This window comes from Asterias rubens, chromosome 22 (genome assembly GCF_902459465.1).
Source record: "Asterias rubens chromosome 22, eAstRub1.3, whole genome shotgun sequence".
NCBI classification, from domain to species: Eukaryota; Metazoa; Echinodermata; class Asteroidea; order Forcipulatida; family Asteriidae; genus Asterias; species Asterias rubens.
This window is the reverse complement of record NC_047083.1, coordinates 8,852,171-8,877,377: the sequence shown is the minus strand read 5'-3', so window position 1 is coordinate 8,877,377 and position 25,207 is coordinate 8,852,171. Positions and strand designations below refer to the sequence as shown.

Genomic DNA, 25,207 nt, shown 5'->3' with positions numbered 1-25,207 from the left:
GAACCCAACCAAAAATAATAGTCATTCAAAATATAGGCCCGGACAATTAAAAACTTTCAGCAATGCTCTGGAATAACTCTGGAACTAAAAATGCCACAGAGATGCAGTTTGTACCTTAGTCATCGTGGCATGTCCCTGCATCCATTTGTTAAAGGTTTAGGGCGACTTGCACACTTCTTGATAGAAAAAAGCTCAAGTAAGCGGGGTTGCTCAGAAACGATTTCAACAACCTCCACTATGGGAGTTTTGTGCACAGAGCTGTCGGAGAAAAAAACAAAATGTAAACCGGGTAATTTCGATCCCATATCATGCTCAATCTTCAAAATTTTACCACCAGAGGATTGCCATGTTCAAGGGCTTTCCTCTCGTACAAAACTTAATGCTCTGACGATTTTTAAGGCGGGGCTAGATGCGACGGCGTGAGCAGGCACCCATTAGAAATTGACGTACACTGTGCGTGTATACAATGTACACAAACACACGGCGCAGTCAGGGAACCCAACCAAAAATAATAGTCATTCAAAAATAGGCCCGGACAATTAAAAACTTTCAGCAATGCTCTGGAATAACTCTGGAACTAAAAAAGCCAGAGAGATGCAGTTTGTACCTTAGTCATCCGTGGCATGTCCCTGCATCCATTTGTTAAAGGTTTAGGGCGACTTGCACACTTCTTGATAGAAAAAAGCTCAATTAAGCGGGGTTGCTCAGAAACGATTTCAACAACCTTCACTATGGGAGTTTTGTGCACAGAGCTGTCGGAGAGAAAAACAAAATGTACAATGGGTAATTTCGATCCCAGTATCATGCTCAAGCTTCAAAATTTTACCACCACAGGATTGCCATGTTCAAGGGCTTTCCTCTCGTACAAAACTTAATGCTCTGACGATTTTTAAGGCGGGGCTAGATGCGACGGCGTGAGCAGGCACCCATTAGAAATTGACGTACACTGTGCGTGTATACAATGTACACAAACACACGGCGCAGTCAGGGAACCCAACCAAAAATAATAGTCATTCAAAAAATAGGCCCGGACAATTAAAAACTTTCAGCAATGCTCTGGAATAACTCTGGAACTAAAAAAGCCAGAGAGATGCAGTTTGTACCTTAGTCATCGTGGCATGTCCCTGCATCCATTTGTTAAAGGTTTAGGGCGACTTGCACACTTCTTGATAGAAAAAAGCTCAAGTAAGCGGGGTTGCTCAGAAACGATTTCAACAACCTCCACTATGGGAGTTTTGTGCACAGAGCTGTCGGAGAAAAAAACAAAATGTAAACCGGGTAATTTCGATCCCATATCATGCTCAATCTTCAAAATTTTACCACCAGAGGATTGCCATGTTTAAGGGCTTTCCTCTCGTACAAAACTTAATGCTCTGACGATTTTTAAGGCGGGGCTAGATGCGACGGCGTGAGCAGGCACCCATTAGAAATTGACGTACACTGTGCGTGTATACAATGTACACAAACACACGGCGCAGTCAGGGAACCCAACCAAAAATAATAGTCATTCAAAAATAGGCCCGGACAATTAAAAACTTTCAGCAATGCTCTGGAATAACTCTGGAACTAAAAAAGCCAGAGAGATGCAGTTTGTACCTTAGTCATCGTGGCATGTCCCTGCATCCATTTGTTAAAGGTTTAGGGCGACTTGCACACTTCTTGATAGAAAAAAGCTCAAGTAAGCGGGGTTGCTCAGAAACGATTTCAACAACCTTCACTATGGGAGTTTTGTGCACAGAGCTGTCGGAGAGAAAAACAAAATGTACAATGGGTAATTTCGGTCCCAGTATCATGCTCAAGCTTCAAAATCTTCAAAATTTTACCACCACAGGATTGCCATGTTCAAGGGCTTTCCTCTCGTACAAAACTTAATGCTCTGACGATTTTTAAGGCGGGGCTAGATGCGACGGCGTGAGCAGGCACCCATTAGAAATTGACGTACACTGTGCGTGTATACAATGTACACAAACACACGGCGCAGTCAGGGAACCCAACCAAAAATAATAGTCATTCAAAAATAGGCCCGGACAATTAAAAACTTTCAGCAATGCTCTGGAATAACTCTGGAACTAAAAAGCCAGCAGAGATGCAGTTTGTACCTTAGTCATCGTGGCATGTCCCTGCATCCATTTGTTAAAGGTTTAGGGCGACTTGCACACTTCTTGATAGAAAAAAGCTCAAGTAAGCGGGGTTGCTCAGAAACGATTTCAACAACCTCCACTATGGGAGTTTTGTGCACAGAGCTGTCGGAGAAAAAAACAAAATGTAAACCGGGTAATTTCGATCCCATATCATGCTCAATCTTCAAAATTTTACCACCACAGGATTGCCATGTTTAAGGGCTTTCCTCTCGTACAAAACATAATGCTCTGACGATTTTTAAGGCGGGGCTAGATGCGACGGCGTGAGCAGGCACCCATTAGAAATTGACGTACACTGTGCGTGTATACAATGTACACAAACACACGGCGCAGTCAGGGAACCCAACCAAAAATAATAGTCATTCAAAAATAGGCCCGGACAATTAAAAACTTTCAGCAATGCTCTGGAATAACTCTGGAACTAAAAAAGCCACAGAGATGCAGTTTGTACCTTAGTCATCGTGGCATGTCCCTGCATCCATTTGTTAAAGGTTTAGGGCGACTTGCACACTTCTTGATAGGAAAAAGCTCAAGTAAGCGGGGTTGCTCAGAAACGATTTCAACAACCTCCACTATGGGAGTTTTGTGCACAGAGCTGTCGGAGAAAAAAACAAAATGTAAACCGGGTAATTTCGATCCCATATCATGCTCAATCTTCAAAATTTTACCACCAGAGGATTGCCATGTTCAAGGGCTTTCCTCTCGTACAAAACATAATGCTCTGACGATTTTTAAGGCGGGGCTAGATGCGACGGCGTGAGCAGGCACCCATTAGAAATTGACGTACACTGTGCGTGTATACAATGTACACAAACACACGGCGCAGTCAGGGAACCCAACCAAAACTAATAGTCATTCAAAAAATAGGCCCGGACAATTAAAAACTTTCAGCAATGCTCTGGAATAACTCTGGAACTAAAAATGCCAGAGAGATGCAGTTTGTACCTTAGTCATCGTGGCATGTCCCTGCATCCATTTGTTAAAGGTTTAGGGCGACTTGCACACTTCTTGATAGGAAAAAGCTCAAGTAAGCGGGGTGGCTCAGAAACGATTTCAACAACCTCCACTATGGGAGTTTTGTGCACAGAGCTGTCGGAGAAAAAAACAAAATGTAAACCGGGTAATTTCGATCCCATATCATGCTCAATCTTCAAAATTTTACCACCAGAGGATTGCCATGTTCAAGGGCTTTCCTCTCGTACAAAACATAATGCTCTGACGATTTTTAAGGCGGGGCTAGATGCGACGGCGTGAGCAGGCACCCATTAGAAATTGACGTACACTGTGCGTGTATACAATGTACACAAACACACGGCGCAGTCAGGGAACCCAACCAAAAATAATAGTCATTCAAAAAATAGGCCCGGACAATTAAAAACTTTCAGCAATGCTCTGGAATAACTCTGGAACTAAAAAAGCCAGAGAGATGCAGTTTGTACCTTAGTCATCGTGGCATGTCCCTGCATCCATTTGTTAAAGGTTTAGGGCGACTTGCACACTTCTTGATAGGAAAAAGCTCAAGTAAGCGGGGTTGCTCAGAAACGATTTCAACAACCTCCACTATGGGAGTTTTGTGCACAGAGCTGTCGGAGAAAAAACAAAATGTAAACCGGGTAATTTCGATCCCATATCATGCTCAATCTTCAAAATTTTACCACCACAGGATTGCCATGTTCAAGGGCTTTCCTCTCGTACAAAACATAATGCTCTGACGATTTTTAAGGCGGGGCTAGATGCGACGGCGTGAGCAGGCACCCATTAGAAATTGACGTACACTGTGCGTGTATACAATGTACACAAACACACGGCGCAGTCAGGGAACCCAACCAAAAATAATAGTCATTCAAAAATAGGCCCGGACAATTAAAAACTTTCAGCAATGCTCTGGAATAACTCTGGAACTAAAAATGCCACAGAGATGCAGTTTGTACCTTAGTCATCGTGGCATGTCCCTGCATCCATTTGTTAAAGGTTTAGGGCGACTTGCACACTTCTTGATAGGAAAAAGCTCAAGTAAGCGGGGTGGCTCAGAAACGATTTCAACAACCTCCACTATGGGAGTTTTGTGCACAGAGCTGTCGGAGAAAAAAACAAAATGTAAACCGGGTAATTTCGATCCCATATCATGCTCAATCTTCAAAATTTTACCACCAGAGGATTGCCATGTTCAAGGGCTTTCCTCTCGTACAAAACATAATGCTCTGACGATTTTTAAGGCGGGGCTAGATGCGACGGCGTGAGCAGGCACCCATTAGAAATTGACGTACACTGTGCGTGTATACAATGTACACAAACACACGGCGCAGTCAGGGAACCCAACCAAAAATAATAGTCATTCAAAAAATAGGCCCGGACAATTAAAAACTTTCAGCAATGCTCTGGAATAACTCTGGAACTAAAAAAGCCAGAGAGATGCAGTTTGTACCTTAGTCATCGTGGCATGTCCCTGCATCCATTTGTTAAAGGTTTAGGGCGACTTGCACACTTCTTGATAGAAAAAAGCTCAAGTAAGCGGGGTTGCTCAGAAACGATTTCAACAACCTCCACTATGGGAGTTTTGTGCACAGAGCTGTCGGAGAGAAAAACAAAATGTACAATGGGTAATTTCGGTCCCAGTATCATGCTCAAGCTTCAAAATCTTCAAAATTTTACCACCACAGGATTGCCATGTTCAAGGGCTTTCCTCTCGTACAAAACTTAATGCTCTGACGATTTTTAAGGCGGGGCTAGATGCGACGGCGTGAGCAGGCACCCATTAGAAATTGACGTACACTGTGCGTGTATACAATGTACACAAACACACGGCGCAGTCAGGGAACCCAACCAAAAATAATAGTCATTCAAAAAATAGGCCCGGACAATTAAAAACTTTCAGCAATGCTCTGGAATAACTCTGGAACTAAAAAAGCCAGAGAGATGCAGTTTGTACCTTAGTCATCGTGGCATGTCCCTGCATCCATTTGTTAAAGGTTTAGGGCGACTTGCACACTTCTTGATAGAAAAAAGCTCAAGTAAGCGGGGTGGCTCAGAAACGATTTCAACAACCTTCACTATGGGAGTTTTGTGCACAGAGCTGTCGGAGAAAAAAACAAAATGTAAACCGGGTAATTTCGATCCCATATCATGCTCAATCTTCAAAATTTTACCACCAGAGGATTGCCATGTTCAAGGGCTTTCCTCTCGTACAAAACATAATGCTCTGACGATTTTTAAGGCGGGGCTAGATGCGACGGCGTGAGCAGGCACCCATTAGAAATTGACGTACACTGTGCGTGTATACAATGTACACAAACACACGGCGCAGTCAGGGAACCCAACCAAAAATAATAGTCATTCAAAAAATAGGCCCGGACAATTAAAAACTTTCAGCAATGCTCTGGAATAACTCTGGAACTAAAAAAGCCAGAGAGATGCAGTTTGTACCTTAGTCATCGTGGCATGTCCCTGCATCCATTTGTTAAAGGTTTAGGGCGACTTGCACACTTCTTGATAGAAAAAGCTCAAGTAAGCGGGGTGGCTCAGAAACGATTTCAACAACCTCCACTATGGGAGTTTTGTGCACAGAGCTGTCGGAGAAAAAAACAAAATGTAAACCGGGTAATTTCGATCCCATATCATGCTCAATCTTCAAAATTTTACCACCAGAGGATTGCCATGTTCAAGGGCTTTCCTCTCGTACAAAACATAATGCTCTGACGATTTTTAAGGCGGGGCTAGATGCGACGGCGTGAGCAGGCACCCATTAGAAATTGACGTACACTGTGCGTGTATACAATGTACACAAACACACGGCGCAGTCAGGGAACCCAACCAAAACTAATAGTCATTCAAAAAATAGGCCCGGACAATTAAAAACTTTCAGCAATGCTCTGGAATAACTCTGGAACTAAAAAAGCCAGAGAGATGCAGTTTGTACCTTAGTCATCGTGGCATGTCCCTGCATCCATTTGTTAAAGGTTTAGGGCGACTTGCACACTTCTTGGTAGAAAAAAAGCTCAAGTAAGCGGGGTTGCTCTGAAACGATTCACCAACCTCCACTATGGGAGTTTTGTGCACAGAGCTGTCGGAGAGAAAAACACAATGTACAATGGGTAATTTCGATCCCAGTATCATGCTCAAGCTTCAAAATCTTCAAAATTTTACCACCACAGGATTGCCATGTTCAAGGGCTTTCCTCTCGTACAAAACTTAATGCTCTGACGATTTTTAAGGCGGGGCCAGATGCGACGGCGCGAGCAGGCACCCATTAGAAATTGACGTACACTGTGCGTGTATACAACGTATACAAAGACACGGCGCAGTCGGGATTCCAACCAACAATAAAGGGGTCATTCAAAAAATAGGCCCGGACAATTAAAAACTTTCAGCAACGCTTTGGAATAACTCTGGAACAACAAATGCTAGGGAGATGCAGTTTACCTTAGTCATCCTGGCATGTTCCTGCGTCCATTTTTTAAAGGTTTAGTGCGACTGGCACACTTCTTGATAGCAAAAAGCTCAAGTAAGCTGGGTTGCTTAGAAACGATTTCAACAACCTCCACTGTGGGAGTTTTCTGCACAGAGCTGTCGGATAGAAAAACAAAATCCACAACGGGTAATTTCGATCCCAGTATCATGCTCAATCTTCAAAATTTTACCACCACAGGATTGCCATGTTCAAGGGCTTTCCTCTCGTACAAAACTTAATGCTCTAACGATGTTTAAGGCGGGGCTAGAAGCGACGGAGTGAGCAGGCACCCATTAGAAATTGACGTACACTGTGCGTGTATACAACGTATACAAACACACGGCGCAGTAAGGATTCCAACCAAAAATAATAGTCACTCAAAAATAGGCCCGGAAAATTAAAAACTTTCAGCAATGCTCTGGAATAACTCTGGAAGTAAAAATGCTAGAGAGATGCAGTTTGTACCTTAGTCATCCTGGCATGTCCCTGCATCCGATTTTAAAAGGTTTATTGCGACTTGCACACTTCCTAATAGCGATAAGCTCAAGTAAGCGGGGTTACTCAGTAACGATTTCAACAGCCTCTCAACAGCATTTTTGCCGTGGCAGATCGAGGGATAAAGCGATCAAAGTGTGAAAAGGATGACCAGTATTCACAAGTGTGAGAAGGGCTATTATCATGATTTCAAGTCAGAGGAGATCGTTGTTATTTTATCAGCCACGGAAAACTCCCCCACTATGACGAGAGGTTAATCCACAAGAGGGCGCTACTTTGATAATAGTGTATCGACAGACTTCGAACCAAGTCTACACACCTCGGCTCAGGAGGCTGGGGTCGATTTCACAAAGAGTTATGACTCGTCTTATCTCGAGTTAGGACGAGTCACTCGTCCTAACTTAGGATTAATTTTAGGGTCTTGGGACTCGTCCTTAGTCCCGAATAGTAGTCTTAAGTTAGGAAGAGTTTTGTGAAATCGACCGCAGGTGCCTATATTTCGTAGACTTGATACTAAACACTAGCGTTGTCACCACACAAGTCCACTTAAAAAACTAAATCCTTAACGGGCACTGTAGAACTTGGTAACATAATTTTTCGACGGCCGTTTTCTGCATACAGTTTGTATATATCGACGGCTATTTACTGCTTAGAGACATGCTTCACTCAAAGACTATTTTATGCAAAAGTAACTGGTTTGCGACGGCTATTTTGTGCTAGTTAAAATCATGATTTTCGATGGCCGTTTTCTGCATACAACTTGTATATATCGACGGCTATTTACTGCCGAGAGACATGCTTCACTCAACGACTATTTTTTATGCAAAAATATCTGGTTTGCGACGGCTATTTTATGCTAATTAAAATCATCCCAAAATTGAGATATTTTCGTTGCTGAAAATTCTATATTTAACTCGTTTACAAAAAAACATAAGCATTCAAATAAGTAACAAAACACAATTTTTGAAGTATTTTTAAAAGTTTTCTTTATTTTCATAAATTCAACTGTACAACAATAACACCCTCCAATCTTAAACTATTGTCCAACAATAAATGAGTTTACAAAAGAAATTATTTTCTCGAAATAAAAATCAAGCCTAGATGTAAAAGTTTAACACATTGACTGTGTACTGTGCCGACGCATTAACCCACATGATATCATTTTACAGGCTAGCATAGTTCATCTATCATAATAAACCACAGGGGGTGATAGTAAATGGTCACAAAGTAGGAAGATTGACTGTGTACTGTGTTGTTACATTCACCACACGATATCATTATTCCAGGCTGGCGTAGTTCACCCATAGAGCAAGTTATGGTTCATCTATCATACAAAACCACAGTGGGTGATATTGAATGGTCACACAGTATGAGGGTTGACTGTGTACTTAATATAAGTAACTTTTACAGTGTTTTTCTAACATCATCTTTTCCTGCAAACACAACTTTGCACACATGTTGCAATAGGAAATTTCAGAGAATGGTTAAATTCCTCCTGAAAAATAATCAATGATCAGCAAAGATCCTCAAAATAAAAAAATAAAAAACATTAAAAAAACATAGTTGTTTCATATGGGATCATTTAATATTTCCCACATTTCACTCAAAGTACTGGTGTTTTTTCTTTGAGTTGTCAACTGTCATCTGTCAATAGTAGTTTGGATGCCATGGTTACCATTGAAACACACTTTCATTAGCTGCTGACAGTATGAGTGTTCTTCCTGTTAAACAAAAAGAAGAAAAAAAGAGGAAAATAAATCAACCTGCCCTTTGTCAAAAACATCAAAGTGTAAATGCAAGTCATAGCAAGGTCGTGTTTTCTTTAAAGGCAGTGGACACTATTAGTACACTCAAAATAATTGTTAGCATAAAACCTTACTTGGTAACGAGTAACGGAGAGCTGTTGATAGTATAAAACATTGTGAGAAAAAGCTCCCTCTAAAGTAACAAGTATTTGAGAAAGCAGCAACTTCTCACTGAAATATTTCAAGTTGATTTTGAGACCTCAGAATTAGGTCTGGAAATCAAGCATCTGAAAGCACACAACTTTTAATTTAAAAATAACAAAATCTAACCTCGTATTCGGGTTTCCCTTTCAGTAATTCTTCCCTAGCCGTAAGAAATTCCTTGAAGCGGAGGTCTGGCTGTTTGCAGTCGTTGATACAGCCTTGGTGGTCCAAAATGAGGTTGAGCAAGGCTGACATAAAATACTCGTGAGTTGGCGTGTGCTCCAACTGGAGCAAACCAATGAGCTGGTGCACCATTCCCATTTTAAACAAAGTTTCTGCAATAACAACATTGAGAAAAGGGATAAGTGATTTGAAAAAAAGACTAGAGGAAACCAATGAGCTGACAAAAGAAACAATTAAGTAAGGTGACTTGACAAAAGGCTAGACAAAACCATTTGGCTAAAAAAAAAAAAGAAAAAAAAGGCAACCAGTAAGTGAATTGAGAAGAGACTAGAGGAAGCCACTGAGCTGACAAATGAAGGCAATTAGTAAGTGGCTTGAAACAAAACTAGAGGAAACCATTGACTTGACAAAAGGAGGCAAAAAGTATTGTGACTTGAAAAAAAAAACAAGGGAATTTAATTCAAGCCAATGAGTTGAATAACGAAGGCACTGGAAGAATGACTTGAAAAAAAAATAAGGGGAATCACTATGTCGATGAACGAAGGTAATTGTTTTGTGACTTGAACAAAGACTACAGGGAATCACCTCTTGATACTATATTAAGCCATTTATTAGATGAATAGTAGACAACTGAAAGGGGGACAGTGGGGGACACACATAGAGCTATATATATTGACTAGAGCGCTAACTTGCTCTGCGTTTTGAAGCCACCATGGGTGTCGACATGTTTCATGTTTTGCGTAAATTCGGAACGATTTTAATTTTAAGAGAACACACATTGCCGCGGAGCGGGGGGGGGATTCTATTGTTTCAAACTCTAATCAGACTGATAATTTTGTGTCCTACCTTTGAAATCTGTCGGCATTTGGAAGAAAGCTTGGAGCATGAATGCCGACTTGATTTGTAGTTTCTCCACGTCGCTCTGCATGGCACGCATTAAAACGGAGAAGCCGTCCTTCTCAACGAAAACCCTCTGACAGTCTTCGTGATCCCTGGCTAAACCTAATAAAGAAATAACAATAATAATAGTGTTTTTTATAATAAAGATATTATAATAATAACTTATAACCAACACTTTGCTGATCAAAACCACAAGGGCCAAATTTCATAAAACATGTAAGCAGCGTTTTGTGCTTACGGAGCGTCCCTTAGCAGAATTTCTATTTCTTCATAAAGCTGTATACCGTGAGCAATGGTAAATGCATGAGTGGCGATGTAACAAAGTAAAAAATTGATGGTGAATGTGCACGTGCGTCTAGAAATGTTCTGCTTACTTAAAAATCATGGTGAAATATGTTTATGCACATTTTTCTGCTACAGTAAGCAAACAAATTGGCTTACCGGTACAGCTTTATGAAATTGGGCCCAATGCTTGAGTCCAGTGCTCGAGGAAACAAAATCAACTTTAATGGTAAAGCTTAGACAAAATTCTTACTAGCTTTTTGCAAAAACAATGTAATTATAAACTCTTACATGATAAAGCATAAAGGGCCTTCACCCTAACAGTAGGAGAGGAGTCTTTGTCCACCGCATCCAGCATTTTCTCAATCCCTCCCATTTCCAGCATCACCTTTTGGTTGAGTGGAACATTCTGGACCAGGTTGGCTATCAAGTCAAACGTTCTCGATCTGACCTCTGACCTGGGATGGTCCATTAGCTGGGGGAGGAGTTGTGTGCCACCGACTTTGTGGAAGTCTGTGAAAAGGACAGAAGAGACCTGGTTATGAAACAACGCATCTTGGAAGGAAAAAGCATAATTTGGGGAGATTTTGTTCAAATGTTTTCATTCTCACTTGGGGAGGGGGGCAAGAACAAGTACCAAATCATCAGGGCCTGATTTCATGGCTCTGCTTACCGCGAATTCTGCGCTTATGATCACCATTCTCCCCTCAGTGAGCAAGCGCCACAATTCTGCACTACATGTAACTATGTATTAAAGCAAAAATTCCCTGCTAACCCGTGAATTACGCTTGGCGTAAGCATGAAGTTCCCTGCTTCTGAAGATCGATTCTTTGCTTATGGTAAGCAGAGCCATGAAAAGGACCCGACCTGACCCAGCAGTCTTACAGACAGGAAGGTCGTATGATCTTGATTTTTATTTTATTTAAAATGTTGAGATTTGCTTGTTGGGATTATTATGATAAACTCAAAAATGAAATTTACTCAGTACGACAGAGCGGGTCACATTTACTCAGATGCTACCATCTGGAGCAATTTCCAGTGTGCACTATGGTTAACTAAAGGTTGACCGTTTTGACTCAAACCCAGGCTGGTTGACCATTTGTTGACCACTGTGGTCGACCAATTGAAACCAGCCTCATGACCATGGTTTTCTTGTGTGTCCCTGATTGTCTGTTTCATGCTAACATGTGTAGTCAACCAAATGTGCGCACTAAACTTGCTCCTAGTGTCCAAAAAACATTGTCTACTGCCCCCTACTGTCTGAAAATCTCCAATTGAGAATAATGGAAACTCTAACCTTGTGCATTATCGATTGTATCGCTGAGGTCTTTAAGGTTCTCCAGAGCCTCTTCTACGTTCTCCTCATCCTCCTCAAGTTCCGAGTCCATCTTGAGTCTCACCACCTCCAAAAGCGATTTCATCTCTTTGACCTCATCTTTGTACATTTCCGCGAACACCTTCTCAAGAAACTCCTTCCTCTGGAAGATAATCAAGAATAACAAATTAAAAATTTTGAGCAATGGCTACCCTAGGAATTGAAAAACTTCTTGAAAAAAAAGAAAGAAGAGAGAGCAATCCAATCGAGCTGTAAGAAGAAACTATAAATAAATAGTGATAACGAGCAGAGTATACTGATCGAAACATCAAGACCCAACCGGTTCTTTTTAGAGCCAACACTCACCCTAGGAGATTTAAACATGGTTGTACCCGCAAGTTTACTATTTATTTCTAGTTTCTACTTATTTCTCCACACCATGCAAAGCTTCAAACAATACTTATCATTAGATGGAATAAATAAATAACTAAATAAATAAGTAAGTAAATAAATAAATATTTGTCGCAGGCGTAATATTATAGTAAAATTCAAGCTAAAATGATTGAAGGATGTCTGATTATGTTTCAGAAGTAGATTGTGCTGTTGTGAATACTTTGTTCACACAATTTGTTCACCAAGAGGTCACAACAATTTTTGGTAGTCACAACTATGTTTGTAGTAGTCGTGGCGACACGATTAACTAAGTAGTTGAAGAACAGTAGGCGAGACTCGACTAAGCAATCAATAGTCGCGACTACGACACTAGTCATGCTAGTGGCCCACGCAAAGTACACGACACATCCTATGACTTGCAGCCAATATTATGAAATGCTAAGATTAATCCTATCTCGAGTTAAGACCAGTAACTTTTCCTAACTTTAGAGTTAATCTTAAGGTTTACATGTTACAGTGCAAGGCTGGGACTCGTCTTAACTCCTAAGATTAATCCTAAGTTAGGAAGAGTTTGGTGAAATCGACAGCTGCACCCATGAACGTAAAGATTTGTTACCTCCGGATCAAGAGGGGTTGGTTCTGTTCTTTGTGAGTCTCCACTCGCTGCCTCCTCGGTGGGCGTGTTGGCGATGGCCATTTGCAAGACGCCTTCCATGGAATTTGGGTATCTACGTTGAGTCGACGATGAACTACCATCCTTGTTTTCACCTGAGCTTGCCATTTCCTGTTTCTTGAATGAATAGAAAATGTGGAGAGTTCAGACAAAATTTCCGCTTTGTACCATAAAATTAGGAGATTTGGGTGGCGCAGTGCAGTTTGTGTACCCTACTCCTTTTAAAAATATTATATCTTTGTTCGGTTGTTTTACGTACAATGAAAGCTGTCAAAACTAATTTAAATTAATAAGTAAAATAACTAAAATAATAAATGACTAAATAATAGTTAATTTATGTTTATTAATCAAGAATTAAGCTGTTTATTACATTTACAAGATTTTTTAGGCTAATTTAATATAATTGTAAATAAAACATTAATTAATTTTATTTTTAGTTATATATACAAATTAAATGCACAGATTGGCCCCAGTTACCGGGTGAAATAACTTCTGCTTAGTTTTCCAACTACAGAGTTTATATTAACACATGCGCATGCCCACGTTCAATCAAGTTCAACATAAAAATTAATACTGGTTTGTAACGTAATTAACACCACATTTTACTGTTCATCTGTTGGACGTCGTGAGTGGGTAAACAATTCATTATTTCTAATAAAAACTCTACTTTAATTCTTATTTAAAGTTTTATCATAGTGATAGTAAAATAATCACAACAAACAACTTTACCATACTTTAGGTTAGTGCATGAATATTTTTCTTTCACAATCAATTAATTGTTATGTATGAAATGATATTTATTAAAACAAATAAGAAGTATTAAAAATAAGTAAAACCACTCACCTTCTTATTCTAAATATCTGCCGAATCCAAAAACTGTCAGTAATAAGTAACACTTCCTTCAGTTACCAGTAGAGAGAAAAGAAATCATGACGAGGGCTTTAAATGGAATAGGACTGAGTCAGAATCTTCCAGAAAGATGTCTTGTTTTTTACGCATGTGTGTGTTGGCTGCTGAACTTTGAACCTGTTTTTATGCGTCAGATCCTAGAAATGAAAGGACTGTGGGCGAGTCTTTTCCCCACTTAAAAAATAAACAGCGCCCTCAATCATCATAAATCCAGCCACTCACACATACTGGCGATTTTATGAAAACAGTCAGCTATCAAAACGTCAAATTTATCACTTCTAAAAACATTTCAAGGTAAGTTGTAATGAAAAATTATGTTCTGGAATATGTAACAATCATTTCTGTATCTTGCAATAGCTGTTAAACTTTGTATTTGACTTTCATCGAATGTGTTTTCTTCAGAAGTTGAAGTCCAGTTATCGGAAAGCGTTCTTGGCAACGCTTTTTTTTGTGTAGTGTCAACGAGCATCCGGAAAATCTACATGTACATGTAGATAGAATAAGATTTGTTTTTTTAAAATCGTGTTGCATTGTTTTAGAAATCGCTTTAAGTTAGTTCTCTAGAATGGCTTTTTAAAACTCCTTCAAGTTAAAGTTCATTCCATACCAAAGGCTGAGGAGAGGCAATTTTTTATAATTTAGTTTTGAAATTTTTAAACAAAAATAATGAAAATAAAAAGCATTCCCCTTGGCTGCCTTGATTTAATTAAATTTTTACAAAGCAATTATTTTTCTCACGATGTTTAAAATATCAAGTGCTTATTAAGATGCACCAAAAGTCATAAATTATAAATGCCCTTTTTAGGGTAGTAAAAAGTATAGCCTATTTGTACAGTATTTGTAAATGTAATTGAAATTCCATTCATTTAGAATTTCATCTTAACAAAAAATAATAATTGTGTTGACTGTTGTAAACTTGAAATTCTCAAAACTATTTGTCTGCTTTTATAAAAATTAACATGTATGTAGCGAATCAGCAGAGCTTGAGTCCGGTGCTCTTAATCGTCGACGGGCCACATGAAATTATAGTCTACCACTAAAAACAATAATATTAATATTTTACTATTAACTTTCTTTGCAGATCATTATCCAAGTCCAAGTGTCGGGACAACCTTTTAATCCAATTCAGATTTATGCAGACTTGACACAAGACCAGAGTCATGTAGTAACCAGCCAAGAAGATCTGGGAACTAGTCTTTTCTCAAGGGAGAAGTATGAATATATTTCCACCGACGGACGGCTGTCAGTAATTTTGTCACATAGACTGAGGTAAAGATGCAACCAAATTTATACAAAATTTTATTATTTTCCAGGCCTGATACTTCATGGAGGCAACGAAGGCCCCCCTGGTCGTTGCCTTGGTGCCCTTGAAATGCCCCAGTAGAATTTTATAATTTCATAGTGTGCCCTTTACAAGGAGAAAATGCCCTGCCATTGCCCGTTCAGAAATGAAGCACAGGCCCTTTTTTTCTGCCACGATCTGCGCACATCGATTCGCAATTCGTGCGTATCGGTCCATCCTGCAATTCACACATATCGGCCCACAATTCGCATTCATGACATTTCACACATATCGTCGCGATTGCTAGCTCTATAACACAACTTGATTTCAAACCAAAGAGCTAAGATTATTCTTAATTGCAATCAGTCTTAAATGCTGTCGCAACCAACCTATTTAGGGTTCTGGCTGCAACAGAGAAAGAAAATAAATGCTGCAAAAATAAATAAGGACAGAAGCCAATCAAGATTATATTACATTTTGTTTACAAAACAATTCCTCTGATACTATGAGGTATTTTTAGTGGCCACCATTCCAACCACAGAATTTACATCTCAAAATTCAATAAATTCAATCCTCAAAATTCAGTCATTTCAGCTCTCAAAATTCTCTAAGTTCTGCTCTAAAAAATCAGTCAAACCAAATCTCAATTTAGTGATTTGCTGATTCCAATTAACTTTGATTAATCAATAAGTAATACATTTCTATTGTAGGGCCATATATAATAATTGAATATAATACCAAATTGTACAAGAGTAAGGGCTTCAAAGTTAAGCTACATCTTATTGGCATGCTTTCCAATAAATCAAGGAAATTTTTCAAACTGCATTATTTTCTCTGCTTTTGAATCAACAAATCCTGTCAAAAATGCTTTGAATTTCTTTATATGTAATGAAGCACACTACAACAATCCAAAGGGTTTCTCCGTAAACATTGCAAGAACTTACAATTTGCCTGAGCTCAGCTCTCCGCCTTGCCTCACCATATCAAATACGTCTGTGCCACAGCATGCAAGGGTGTACTCTGGCTGCCATGTGCCTATATCTATACTGCACACATCTCACCCCACTGACTTCAAAAACTGGTGGTCTGCACCTAGTTTCACTTTCTCCACTTCATATCCCAACTACCACTTGGTTCACTCATGTACACCAGTGACAATCCCAAGACATTCCTGAGGGACAACGCCCCACAGAACAAGAAAGCTGGACCCTAACAATGCCTTTGTACTTATATTACAAGTACTGCTGCTGCACAGTAGCACTTGCACACCTGCCCAAACTATGTACAACAAAGTAACTACAACAAAGTAGCTACTGCACAGTAGCACTTGGTCAACTGCAAAAACTATTCACAACAAAGCAGTTGCTGCACAGTAGCACTTGCAGTAGATATTGTACAGTAGCAACTCCCAGCAGTAGAAACTTGCATTACTAGTTACAGTAGCAAATCATGGCCCTTCTTCAGTTTAGTGGACACAGACAAAAACAAAATAACAACTTCAATCAACTTTTATGGGCCTAGCTGTGACAAAAGCACTGGACACTTTTGGTAATTACTCAAAATAATTGTTTGCATAAAACCTTACTTGGTTACCAGCAATGGAGAGCTGTTGATAGTATGTGTAAATTATTGTGAGGTCAAATGAATAATAATAATAATAAAACGGTTCTTTAAAGAGGTAATTTCTCAATCAAGCCTTTTATTAGGCATCTGAAAGCACACAGATTTGTGCAATAATTAAGGGTGTTTTTTAGGGTCATCCAGAAATTGAGTATTGGGAACAATTGTTCTCGGTATTTTATGTGGCAGCATTTCAGACAGTGAGAAAGTTTGGTACTTTTGTAAAGTTGATATAAAGTAAGTTTTTTAGCCAAACCAACCAACCCCAAAAATACAAGTCATCAAAAACAATTACATTGATTGATTACAATTCAAATCTTAAAAAAAGGGTTACCTTGTACGTTGAACTTTGAAACACCTTGACGTAACCAAATTTTAAAAACTTTTTCGTTTTTTGTTTTTTTACATTGTTTAGTACATTCAGCCAGCCTTGAGGTCCACCATGGCGTCTGTACACATCACTAATTTCGGCAGCGTGGATGTCAACCCAGAGCCCATTCCGGTAGAGGATACAGAGTTCCTTCTGGAGGATTACTTGTCAGCAGCAAAAATGGTAACTTGAAGATCCATGAACCCAATTTCATAGCACTAATAACTAGTTCTTATAGAGGGCATTTCACAATAACCATCTCAATGGGCTTTACATTAGTCGTGTTAGTGCCCTGCGGCCGATTTCACGAAACGCAAGATTAATCCCAGCTCGAGTTTGGACGAGTAACCCGTCCTAACTTAGGATGGGTTCAATGAGTCATACGCCTTCAGATAGTAAACTTAACTCGACCTAAGATTAATCCTAAGTTGGGATGAGTTTGGTGAAATCAACGGCTGGTCATTTGGCAAATAACATTCCTTTAATCTTCCTCAGCTCCAGTATACAACCTAGGCTACCATTGCGCTCCAAATGCTTTTTCATACACAATGCCCTCGCAGGTACCCATTTATACCCCAGGGTAAAGAGAAGCAATTAAAAGTTATCTTGCTTAAGGACACACTTCGATTACTAATGACGACCAGGACTTGAATTCGATACTCTTCACAACTCGACTATGACCTCTACAATACCGGTTGTGCTCTTTTAAGCAGATAACATTGCTTAACAATTGTTTGCGCTCAAGGCCGGTATCTGGCTTTTTTTTACAAGCCTCAGAGTGTGATGTCAGATTATTCAGGCTACCCTTACTGTCAAATCAGATCAATACCCTCTCAGTGAATTTATTTGTATTTTTTGTCTTGAATTACAGAAGGAAATGACTGGTGTGGATGAACTCGATGAGGTCAAATTCTTAGAAATGAGGGTCGACACCACGGAAACGAGTCTGGGTAACTTTGGTGAGTAGTTTGTTTCTTTGTTTGGTGTTTGTTTGATTTTTTAGTTTTAACTTTCCAACAAGTGTTAGCCAGAGGTTTGTCTGTGTGTATTTGGACACCCTGGTTTTTAAAAGTTAAAGTTACAAAAATACAATAACACAAGATCCAAGTGGCTTTAGCAATACACAGCAAATTGAAAAAAAAGTCAACTTGAGAAAAAAACGATACAAACGAGGAGCAAGAAAGATGGTTTTTGGTGTTAACCACAACCAGGCCCCACCAGGCATTATGAGTTTTGTTAGAGCAAGTATTGTGGAATGTTTCTATCTGTCTGTATTGCAAAAGGGAACAATTAACACATTCCTGCCCAACAATGAATCGTATGGAAAATATCAATAGTGGATTGTCTAATGTCTTTACAATCAACTCATGTACAACCTATAATCGATTTCCAATCACAACAACTATGCATTACACCTACAGGGACAATGGTGCGCAACCTGAAGCATCTGAAGCTAAGCAACAGTATAATCGCTACAGTTCGTGATCTAGGGACGTCGTTAGAGAACCTACGAGTTCTATGGTTGTCCAGATGCTGTTTGTGTGACCTGGATGGCATGGGGTCAATGTCCTCCTTACAGGTAAAGCTGCCACCATTTTGGTTCTGTTCCTTGTATCCAATAACACTAATGAATGCTAAAATTCATGGTACAAAAAGGAACCAGACTATTTTTTCCTTCCAGCCTCGGTTTGGTTACATTGATTTGAATGGGAGAAAATCAAGATGGTCGCACCATGATAAAGGAGTACAAGTCTTACCCATCAAATTCCATGCATTGACACTGATCAGTTTGACTTGTGACTCTTACTCTAACTTGAGTCACATACAATTAAAGTGCGGTTTGCGGTAACACCATGTGAAAATGTGTTGGTGCAGATAAAATGGTGGTTGTCTTCAGAAACCAACAATACACAGTAGAGATTTACACATGGTGTTACTGCAAATCTCACCTAATTATGTTTCCACCATGCAAAGCTTCAAATCCCATACCTGTATGCTTCAGGGCAGGGGTACAAAGATATTTTCTCCTTTGTAAAGGGCTCCCTTTGAGAAAGTTGCACATTTCTACTGTCAGCATTTCAAGGGCACCAAGGCAATGACCAGGGGGCAGGGAGGAAACCGCCTTTGTTGCCTCCGTGAAGTATCAGGCCTTTTTTTTTTTTTTTTTTTTTTCCTTCATTTTTTTCTTCTTCAATCCTACTTGAGTCACACTAATGATAACTCGACCATCTGAACATTAGACTTGTACTCAACCTTCGTGACTTGAAACTCGGACTCTGACTCATTGGTGAAAACTTTAACTCTTTCACTACACACAGACCGAATTCTAACACAGTTTTTTATCCCCCACGTTTAGGAGCTGTACCTAGCATATAACGACATTTCGGACCTTAGTCCGTGCAGTATGCTGGAGAACTTGCAGTTACTGGACATTGAGGGGTGAGTCTGTTTCTAGACCTATAAGGGGTTGGCATTTTGTTGTTGTTTTCAACAGTCTCAGGCAACAAACAAACTCGGGCTTGGTGGGAAAACATTTAAATCCGTTGTTGAAATCCAAACTAACAGTATACTTTTTGTTTTGAGTAGCACAAATAACTTATTGACCTGTTAAATTGTTGGTTTCAAAAGTTAAAAAAATAACAGAAAAACCTTAAATCAGAATAGTTGTGTATTTTTGTTAATTTATTAATTTTCCTCCTTTTTTTTAAGAATCTATGCTAATCTTCTCTGAATGGGTTTTCTGTAGATTAAAGGCAGTGGACACTATTGGTAATTGTCAAAGACTAGTCTACACAGTTGGTGTATCTCAACATATGCATAAAATAACAAACCTGTGAAAATTTTAGCTCAATCGCTTGTCGAATTTGCGAGATAATAGTGAAAGAAAAAACATCCTTGTCACACAAAGTTGTGTGCGTTTAGATGGTTGATTTCAAGACCTCAAGTTCTAAACTATGAGGTCTCGAAATCAAATTCGTGGAAAATTACTTCGTTCTCGGAAACTACTCTTCACTTCAGAGGGAGCCGTTTCTCACAATGTTTTATACTATCAACCTCCCCCAATTACTGGTAATCAAGAAAGGTTTTGTGATGATAATTATTTTGAGTAATTACCAATAGTGTCCACTGCATCTCAAAAGTGTGGTTCAATCCATCTAAAATGCTACTGTTCTGACTTTTGAGCCTCTCCCTAATGATTTTCTCTTTGTTTTTACTTCTGCAGAAACAACATAGACGACATGTCACAAGTTGAATTCTTAAGCCTGTGTCCTAAGCTGAGTACACTGACGCTGGAGGGAAACCCTGTGTGTCTAGCGCCCTCTGTTGGCTACGATAAGGTCAGGCTAGTTATCATAACACAATTTTGATTGTATAAGATGGATTTCAAAATTTTAGATAAAATAGAATCACCCCCGAACAATCGATCCCACCCGAGTAATTATGTAATTGTTTTGAGTATACAGTGCTAACACACATTGGTGTATATGGGTTAAAATAACAAACAAAAATTCTTTATCCCTGATGCAGATTTCCATCTATTATGAACCTGTTTTGAAACATGAATATTTGTGAATATTTCTTTTCTTTAGGAGAAAGAAGGATTGTTTGATTACAGAGCGACAATTTCAAAAGCGATTCCCCAGCTCAAGATTCTAGATGATGAACCGTTGTCTGTTGTACCGTCCAGCCTCGGTGGCGCCTTCCCCAACCTCAGTATGGAATGGCTGCTGGTGAATGAGGCTATAAAGGACCAGGGGTCAACTGAGAGTTTAGAGGTCGAAGGTAAGAGGTCATGAATGTTGTTAGTTACCCACCTGGGTCCAATTTCATAAAGCCAGGGCCCAATTTCATAGAGCTGCTTAGCACCAAAATTTGCTTAGCATGAAATTTTTGCCTTGATAAACACACGATTACCAACCAAATTTCCACATGATTTTCAGGAAAAGCAAACAACAGCTAAATACCAGTAACAAGCAATATGCAACAAATGAAAACTTGGTTGGTAAACCTGTTTTTATCAAGGAAGAAATTTCATGCTAAGCAAATTTTCACTGCTTAGCAGCTCTATGAAATTGGGCCCTGGTAAGCACAGCAATGTATTGCCGAGTAGAAACAGCTTACCAGCCAAAATTACACCAAGCTTACATTGTTGTGACAAACAAAATTGTCTAGAGATATCCGCTCTTACATAACGCGTATTTCACAGGTACCGGTGCGCTGGGAGTTTTTTGCTTGTGCGCATGCGTACTCTATGTTAACAACCAGTCTTCGCTTACACAGCTAGCGCTCAAATTTGACGCTTGCACTGCAAGCAAGGAATGGTGATGGCAAGCTTAGAATTCAGACATAAATTGGTCATTATGGCTGTACAACAAAGGAGACATTTTGTAATAAGCAATTTTTTTATTTTATTTTTTTATAGATGCTAGGCCAAGCACAGGGAGACCCTCGTCAGCGTCTGGCCGACGTCCAGGCTCTGCTCGCCCCGGCTCCTCTAGGGCAGGTGGGCGGCCGGGGAGTAGCATGGGGAACAGGCCCAGTACCTCGTCAGGCAGGAGACCAGGCACGGCAATGGCCGAGCGACCTGATACGGGAGGTAAGATTTATCAAGTTATGTCAACTTATGTTGTCTCACTTCTTAATTACTCATCAACTTATGTTGTCTCACTTCTTAATTACTCATCAACTTATGTTGTCTCACTTCTTAATTACTCATCAACTTATGTTGTCTCGCTTCTTAATTACTCAGATATTGGAGATTATTTTTTTATGTTTTATTTTATTTTTTTGTTTTTTTTATGAATTTGTTTTCTTTGGGGCCACTTTTAATTTTTACTGGGAAGTGACAGCCAAGGGATTGGCAAAAATAAATACTGTAATGTATTTCTTTTAAGGTTCGGATATACACCCGACGCAGGAAGATTCCAGTGATTTAACTCATGGATCCGGAGGAGTGATATGTGGCAATCCAGTCCGAGCTCTGAGAAACAGACGGAAAAATACCAAGGTATGACCCCTAACAATCTACATGACCTCATCACCAACATTTGAATGACCCAAATCATTGCCTTTGGACCGATAAAGCAGTTAATCTGCCTGGGGTAGACAGCAGCCCTTCTGATTTGTGCATGATCCAATGAAGTCCCCTAGAAAAGGAATTACATGGAAATAACAGGTGTAAGTTGTCAGATGAAAAGGATGTTATATTCAAGCCACTGTTTGTTTTTGAAAAGTGTATTTAAATGTATCCTTTGATTTTTGTAGGAGGTTGTTATCCCAAACCAAGCCCCAAGTTTATTCTCAATGTTCAAGCATCAGCCTGAGCATACGTACGCCACGGAGGATGACGATGACGGGATGAGTAAAGAGGACATCTTCGCTGAGCTCTTGGAGTGGAAGAAACAGCATGAAGAGTAAGTCTTGTGCCCTGTATACAAAGTAGTGATCCCAAGTAATGATGTGTTTAACACAGAGAAGGGGCCAGACTAATATACATACTGTTTTTTAAATCCACCTAAAGAGCTGTTTAGTTGTCATTGCCGAATAGTTTAGAGCATCAAACTCAACTCTGTGCCCAACTTAATCGCGCTGCTTACCAACGAATTCTGTGCTAACGATCAACATTCGCCGCTTATTGTGCAAGACTAAATTTCTGCGCTAGCTGTGTAAGCAAAGATTGCTTAGTGACGTGTAGTACGCACACGCACAAGCATTGATCTAGGTGTTCTAAAAGCTGTGTACCACTGTAATGTTTAAAGAGGAAAGAGTGACATCATACGTGTGTCATCAAGTCTTGAGATGGGTCCATGAAAAACATTTCAGTAATTCCTTGGCGTTAAAGATTCCATGGAGCTTTTGAAAACAGTATGCTCACCCAAAAATAAGTTGGTAATAAGAGAGCAGGGCTTTTTTAATTTACGAAGGAAAAAACAGCTACAATTTTTCAAGAGGCAGGACAAGATGTGGAAAGTCTCAACTTCAGATAAGTAAATCAGAAATTTCTCATCCCTGTCTAAAGAAAAATCAGCTCTCGGTTGAAAGATGCCGAGCCTCAAGTTTTAAAGATTCATCATGAAGACATTGAAGAAGATGATGAGGCAAGCGGATACAGAGATTATCTCATCAACAACAATCCGTACGATGAAGACTACGGCATCGAAACAACGCCCTCGCCAACGTCGGACTATCCAGAGTCTTTGGCGTCGGGAGGTTTCGATCATCAGCCGACCCCACCGAGATCAGCGTCACCGAAGATGCCCAAAGTGCCCAGAAGTAAAGGCGCATCAAGGCCTAGGACAGCCAGTAAGTCATTTGTTTCAGTTTGCTACGCAGATTTTTAACATGAACTTCTGGCTGGCACTCCCTGAGCAAACATATTGACAAAATAGGGAGACCGCCAACATAGGGCTAGATAATGTAGATCAGTGCCCAATTTCATAGAGGTGCTTAGGTTAAAAAAAGTAGCTAAGCACAACGAAATTATGCTTACCAGAATAAGGTTACCAGCCAAAATACCATTCTACATGTATCATCTGTGACTGGTATCCTGCTCATCTTAGCAAATTCCGCTTTGTGACTGTAGAACGATGTTAATTAATTGGACTTGCAGGTTCAAGTCAATTTTTGTGTTTGCTCAACCCAAAAACTCTCTCTATACTTTCTAGATGATTTTCGATCGAGGAAAGTCCGAGCCCAATCCTTTGAGGAATCGGTTGGCACGGAGCAACGTCTCCACCAGCTTAGTCTATCTCAAGATGATGATATGATGGATTTTAGCGATTCAGGACAGACGAGTCCAGCTACCACGCCATACTCCCCACCCCCAGTGCTCTCCATGGACACCAGACCATTTTCTGGTCCAGTCATTGGAAGCAGAAAGTTCAAGTATGTACAAAAACTTTTATTGCAAATTTTCAGAGAAATTACCAACAATTATCTTATTTGTATGGGATTTGAAGCATTGCATGGTGAGATATCAATATTTTGGTTTGCGGTAACACCATGTGTGTGTCTACTTGCCAGGTAGATTTTGTTCTTAAGAAAACTGTCTTGCTTTATATTCTACTACCGCGGTGAAGATACTGGGATTTCTTGAGATTTCTCAGAACTGACGTGCTTTTTAACTACTACCTGGGCAAAAGGTAGAAAATCAGCTGGGACTTCATGTACTACTGTAGCTAATAAAGAGGATCGTTATTAACTTCACTACCGCTGAGTGAGTTCTTAACTGTTCTCAATGTTTCAGTTCGGCATTCGAACCCACAACCTTGTGATTGCAAGTCTTCCAGTCTAACCACTTGATACAAACAAATTCTTAACCTTTTTGTCTTTTGCTCCTAACAGACTCAGTGCACAAAGTGACAGGCCAGAACCTAAGATCATCGATCGTCACCAACCAATCATCCGTTCATCAATCAACACGCCCCCGAACCTCGCCCAGCGTCTCTCACGCCTCGCGAGGCCGTCCACTGCGAAAGCTGCCATGCAGGTACAGCGCCCTCTAGTGTTACCCCGGAGAGAACCCAGATTCAATTCTTACGATTATTCATCATGAGTGCAAGAGAAAACAAAATCTAATTTAAAAGTAGAGAGCAGGTTTGGTGTAAATCTTTTTATGAATGAAAACCTGATTGTAAGGTCAATCTGGTTATGAATGTAAACCTGGTTGTAAGGTCAATCTGGTTATGAATGTAAACCTGGTTTGAGGTCAACCCGGTTACGAGTGTAAAACCTTATTGTAAGGACTAAAACTGCCTCTAGCTACCGGGCAATCTTGGTGGTCTAGTTGGTAAGACACTGCTCTAGAATGGCAAGGGTCGTGGGTTCGAATCCCAAGTAATATGCCTGTGATTTTTGTTTTCACAGAATTGGGGAAAGTACTGAGTATTCAGTGCTAACACACATAGGTTTAAGGGTAAAAGCAAAATTATTAAGGACAATAGAGTTACAAATGGAAACCTGGTTTTAAGGTCAGATTAGTTATGAATGTAAACCTGGTTGTAAGGTCAACCTGGTTATGAATGAAAACCTACATATGACATAATGTACTACATATTTATGATCAATTACATCTGAAAATCTTAAGTCATCCATCCTATTTAGCTTAGATTATTGTGAAGGGGTTCACTGTTTTTATTTTGATGAACTTTTTGATGAAATTAATGGTCATTCAAAATAATAGTCAGGGCCCAAGCAGAAAATATTGGTTAACAATTTTCTGCTAAGCAGAAATGAGCAGGATACCAGT

General features: G+C 39.7%; 2 protein-coding genes across 4 annotated transcripts; one reads left to right on the top strand and one right to left on the bottom strand.

The window, feature by feature from the left end:
* Window positions 1–8,052: 8,052 nt before the first annotated feature.
* Window positions 8,053–13,804, bottom strand: LOC117305372 (hsp70-binding protein 1-like). 2 transcript variants are annotated; one of them, XM_033790242.1, is made up of 7 exons: window positions 13,622–13,804; window positions 12,722–12,895; window positions 11,695–11,875; window positions 10,689–10,910; window positions 10,062–10,217; window positions 9,159–9,367; window positions 8,053–8,804 (listed from the first exon to the last, which is right to left on the bottom strand). In XM_033790242.1, exons 2-7 carry the CDS (start codon window positions 12,884–12,886, stop codon window positions 8,724–8,726), a joined length of 1,014 nt encoding a protein of 337 aa, XP_033646133.1. In that variant the 5' UTR covers window positions 12,887–12,895; window positions 13,622–13,804; the 3' UTR covers window positions 8,053–8,723. The 2 variants fall into 2 exon arrangements, with proteins under 2 accessions (XP_033646133.1, XP_033646134.1); XM_033790243.1 differs by having other exon boundaries at window positions 12,722–12,889.
* A 94-nt stretch (window positions 13,805–13,898) lies between these two features.
* LOC117305483 (leucine-rich repeat-containing protein 56-like) lies at window positions 13,899–24,772 on the top strand. Of its 2 annotated transcripts, none has more exons than XM_033790366.1 (14): window positions 13,899–13,981; window positions 14,769–14,956; window positions 17,005–17,142; window positions 17,834–17,918; window positions 18,381–18,538; window positions 19,316–19,398; window positions 20,183–20,297; window positions 20,550–20,742; window positions 21,383–21,556; window positions 21,855–21,967; window positions 22,225–22,373; window positions 22,979–23,262; window positions 23,625–23,844; window positions 24,304–24,772. In XM_033790366.1, exons 3-14 carry the CDS (start codon window positions 17,032–17,034, stop codon window positions 24,512–24,514), a joined length of 1,896 nt encoding a protein of 631 aa, XP_033646257.1. In that variant the 5' UTR covers window positions 13,899–13,981; window positions 14,769–14,956; window positions 17,005–17,031; the 3' UTR covers window positions 24,515–24,772. The 2 variants fall into 2 exon arrangements, with proteins under 2 accessions (XP_033646257.1, XP_033646256.1); XM_033790365.1 differs by having other exon boundaries at window positions 17,831–17,918.
* The last annotated feature ends 435 nt before the right edge of the window (window positions 24,773–25,207 follow it).

What these genes read in the sequence shown, in the direction of transcription:
- LOC117305372 (XM_033790242.1), bottom strand. Translation starts at nt 12,886, where the DNA reads ATGGCAAGCTCAGGTGAAAACAAGGATGGTAGTTCATCGTCGACTCAA. An exon ending in TACAATCGATAATGCACAAG is followed by an intron (nt 10,911 to 11,694) that starts GTTAGAGTTTCC and finishes TCCTTTTCACAG; the next exon opens with ACTTCCACAAAGTCGGTGGC. An exon ending in GGCCCTTTATGCTTTATCAT is followed by an intron (nt 10,218 to 10,688) that starts GTAAGAGTTTAT and finishes TTTCTTTATTAG; the next exon opens with GTTTAGCCAGGGATCACGAA.
- LOC117305483 (XM_033790365.1), top strand. Translation starts at nt 17,032, where the DNA reads ATGGCGTCTGTACACATCACTAATTTCGGCAGCGTGGATGTCAACCCA. An exon ending in ACTTGTCAGCAGCAAAAATG is followed by an intron (nt 17,143 to 17,830) that starts GTAACTTGAAGA and finishes CTTGAATTACAG; the next exon opens with AAGGAAATGACTGGTGTGGA. An exon ending in CGAGCGACCTGATACGGGAG is followed by an intron (nt 21,557 to 21,854) that starts GTAAGATTTATC and finishes ATTTCTTTTAAG; the next exon opens with GTTCGGATATACACCCGACG.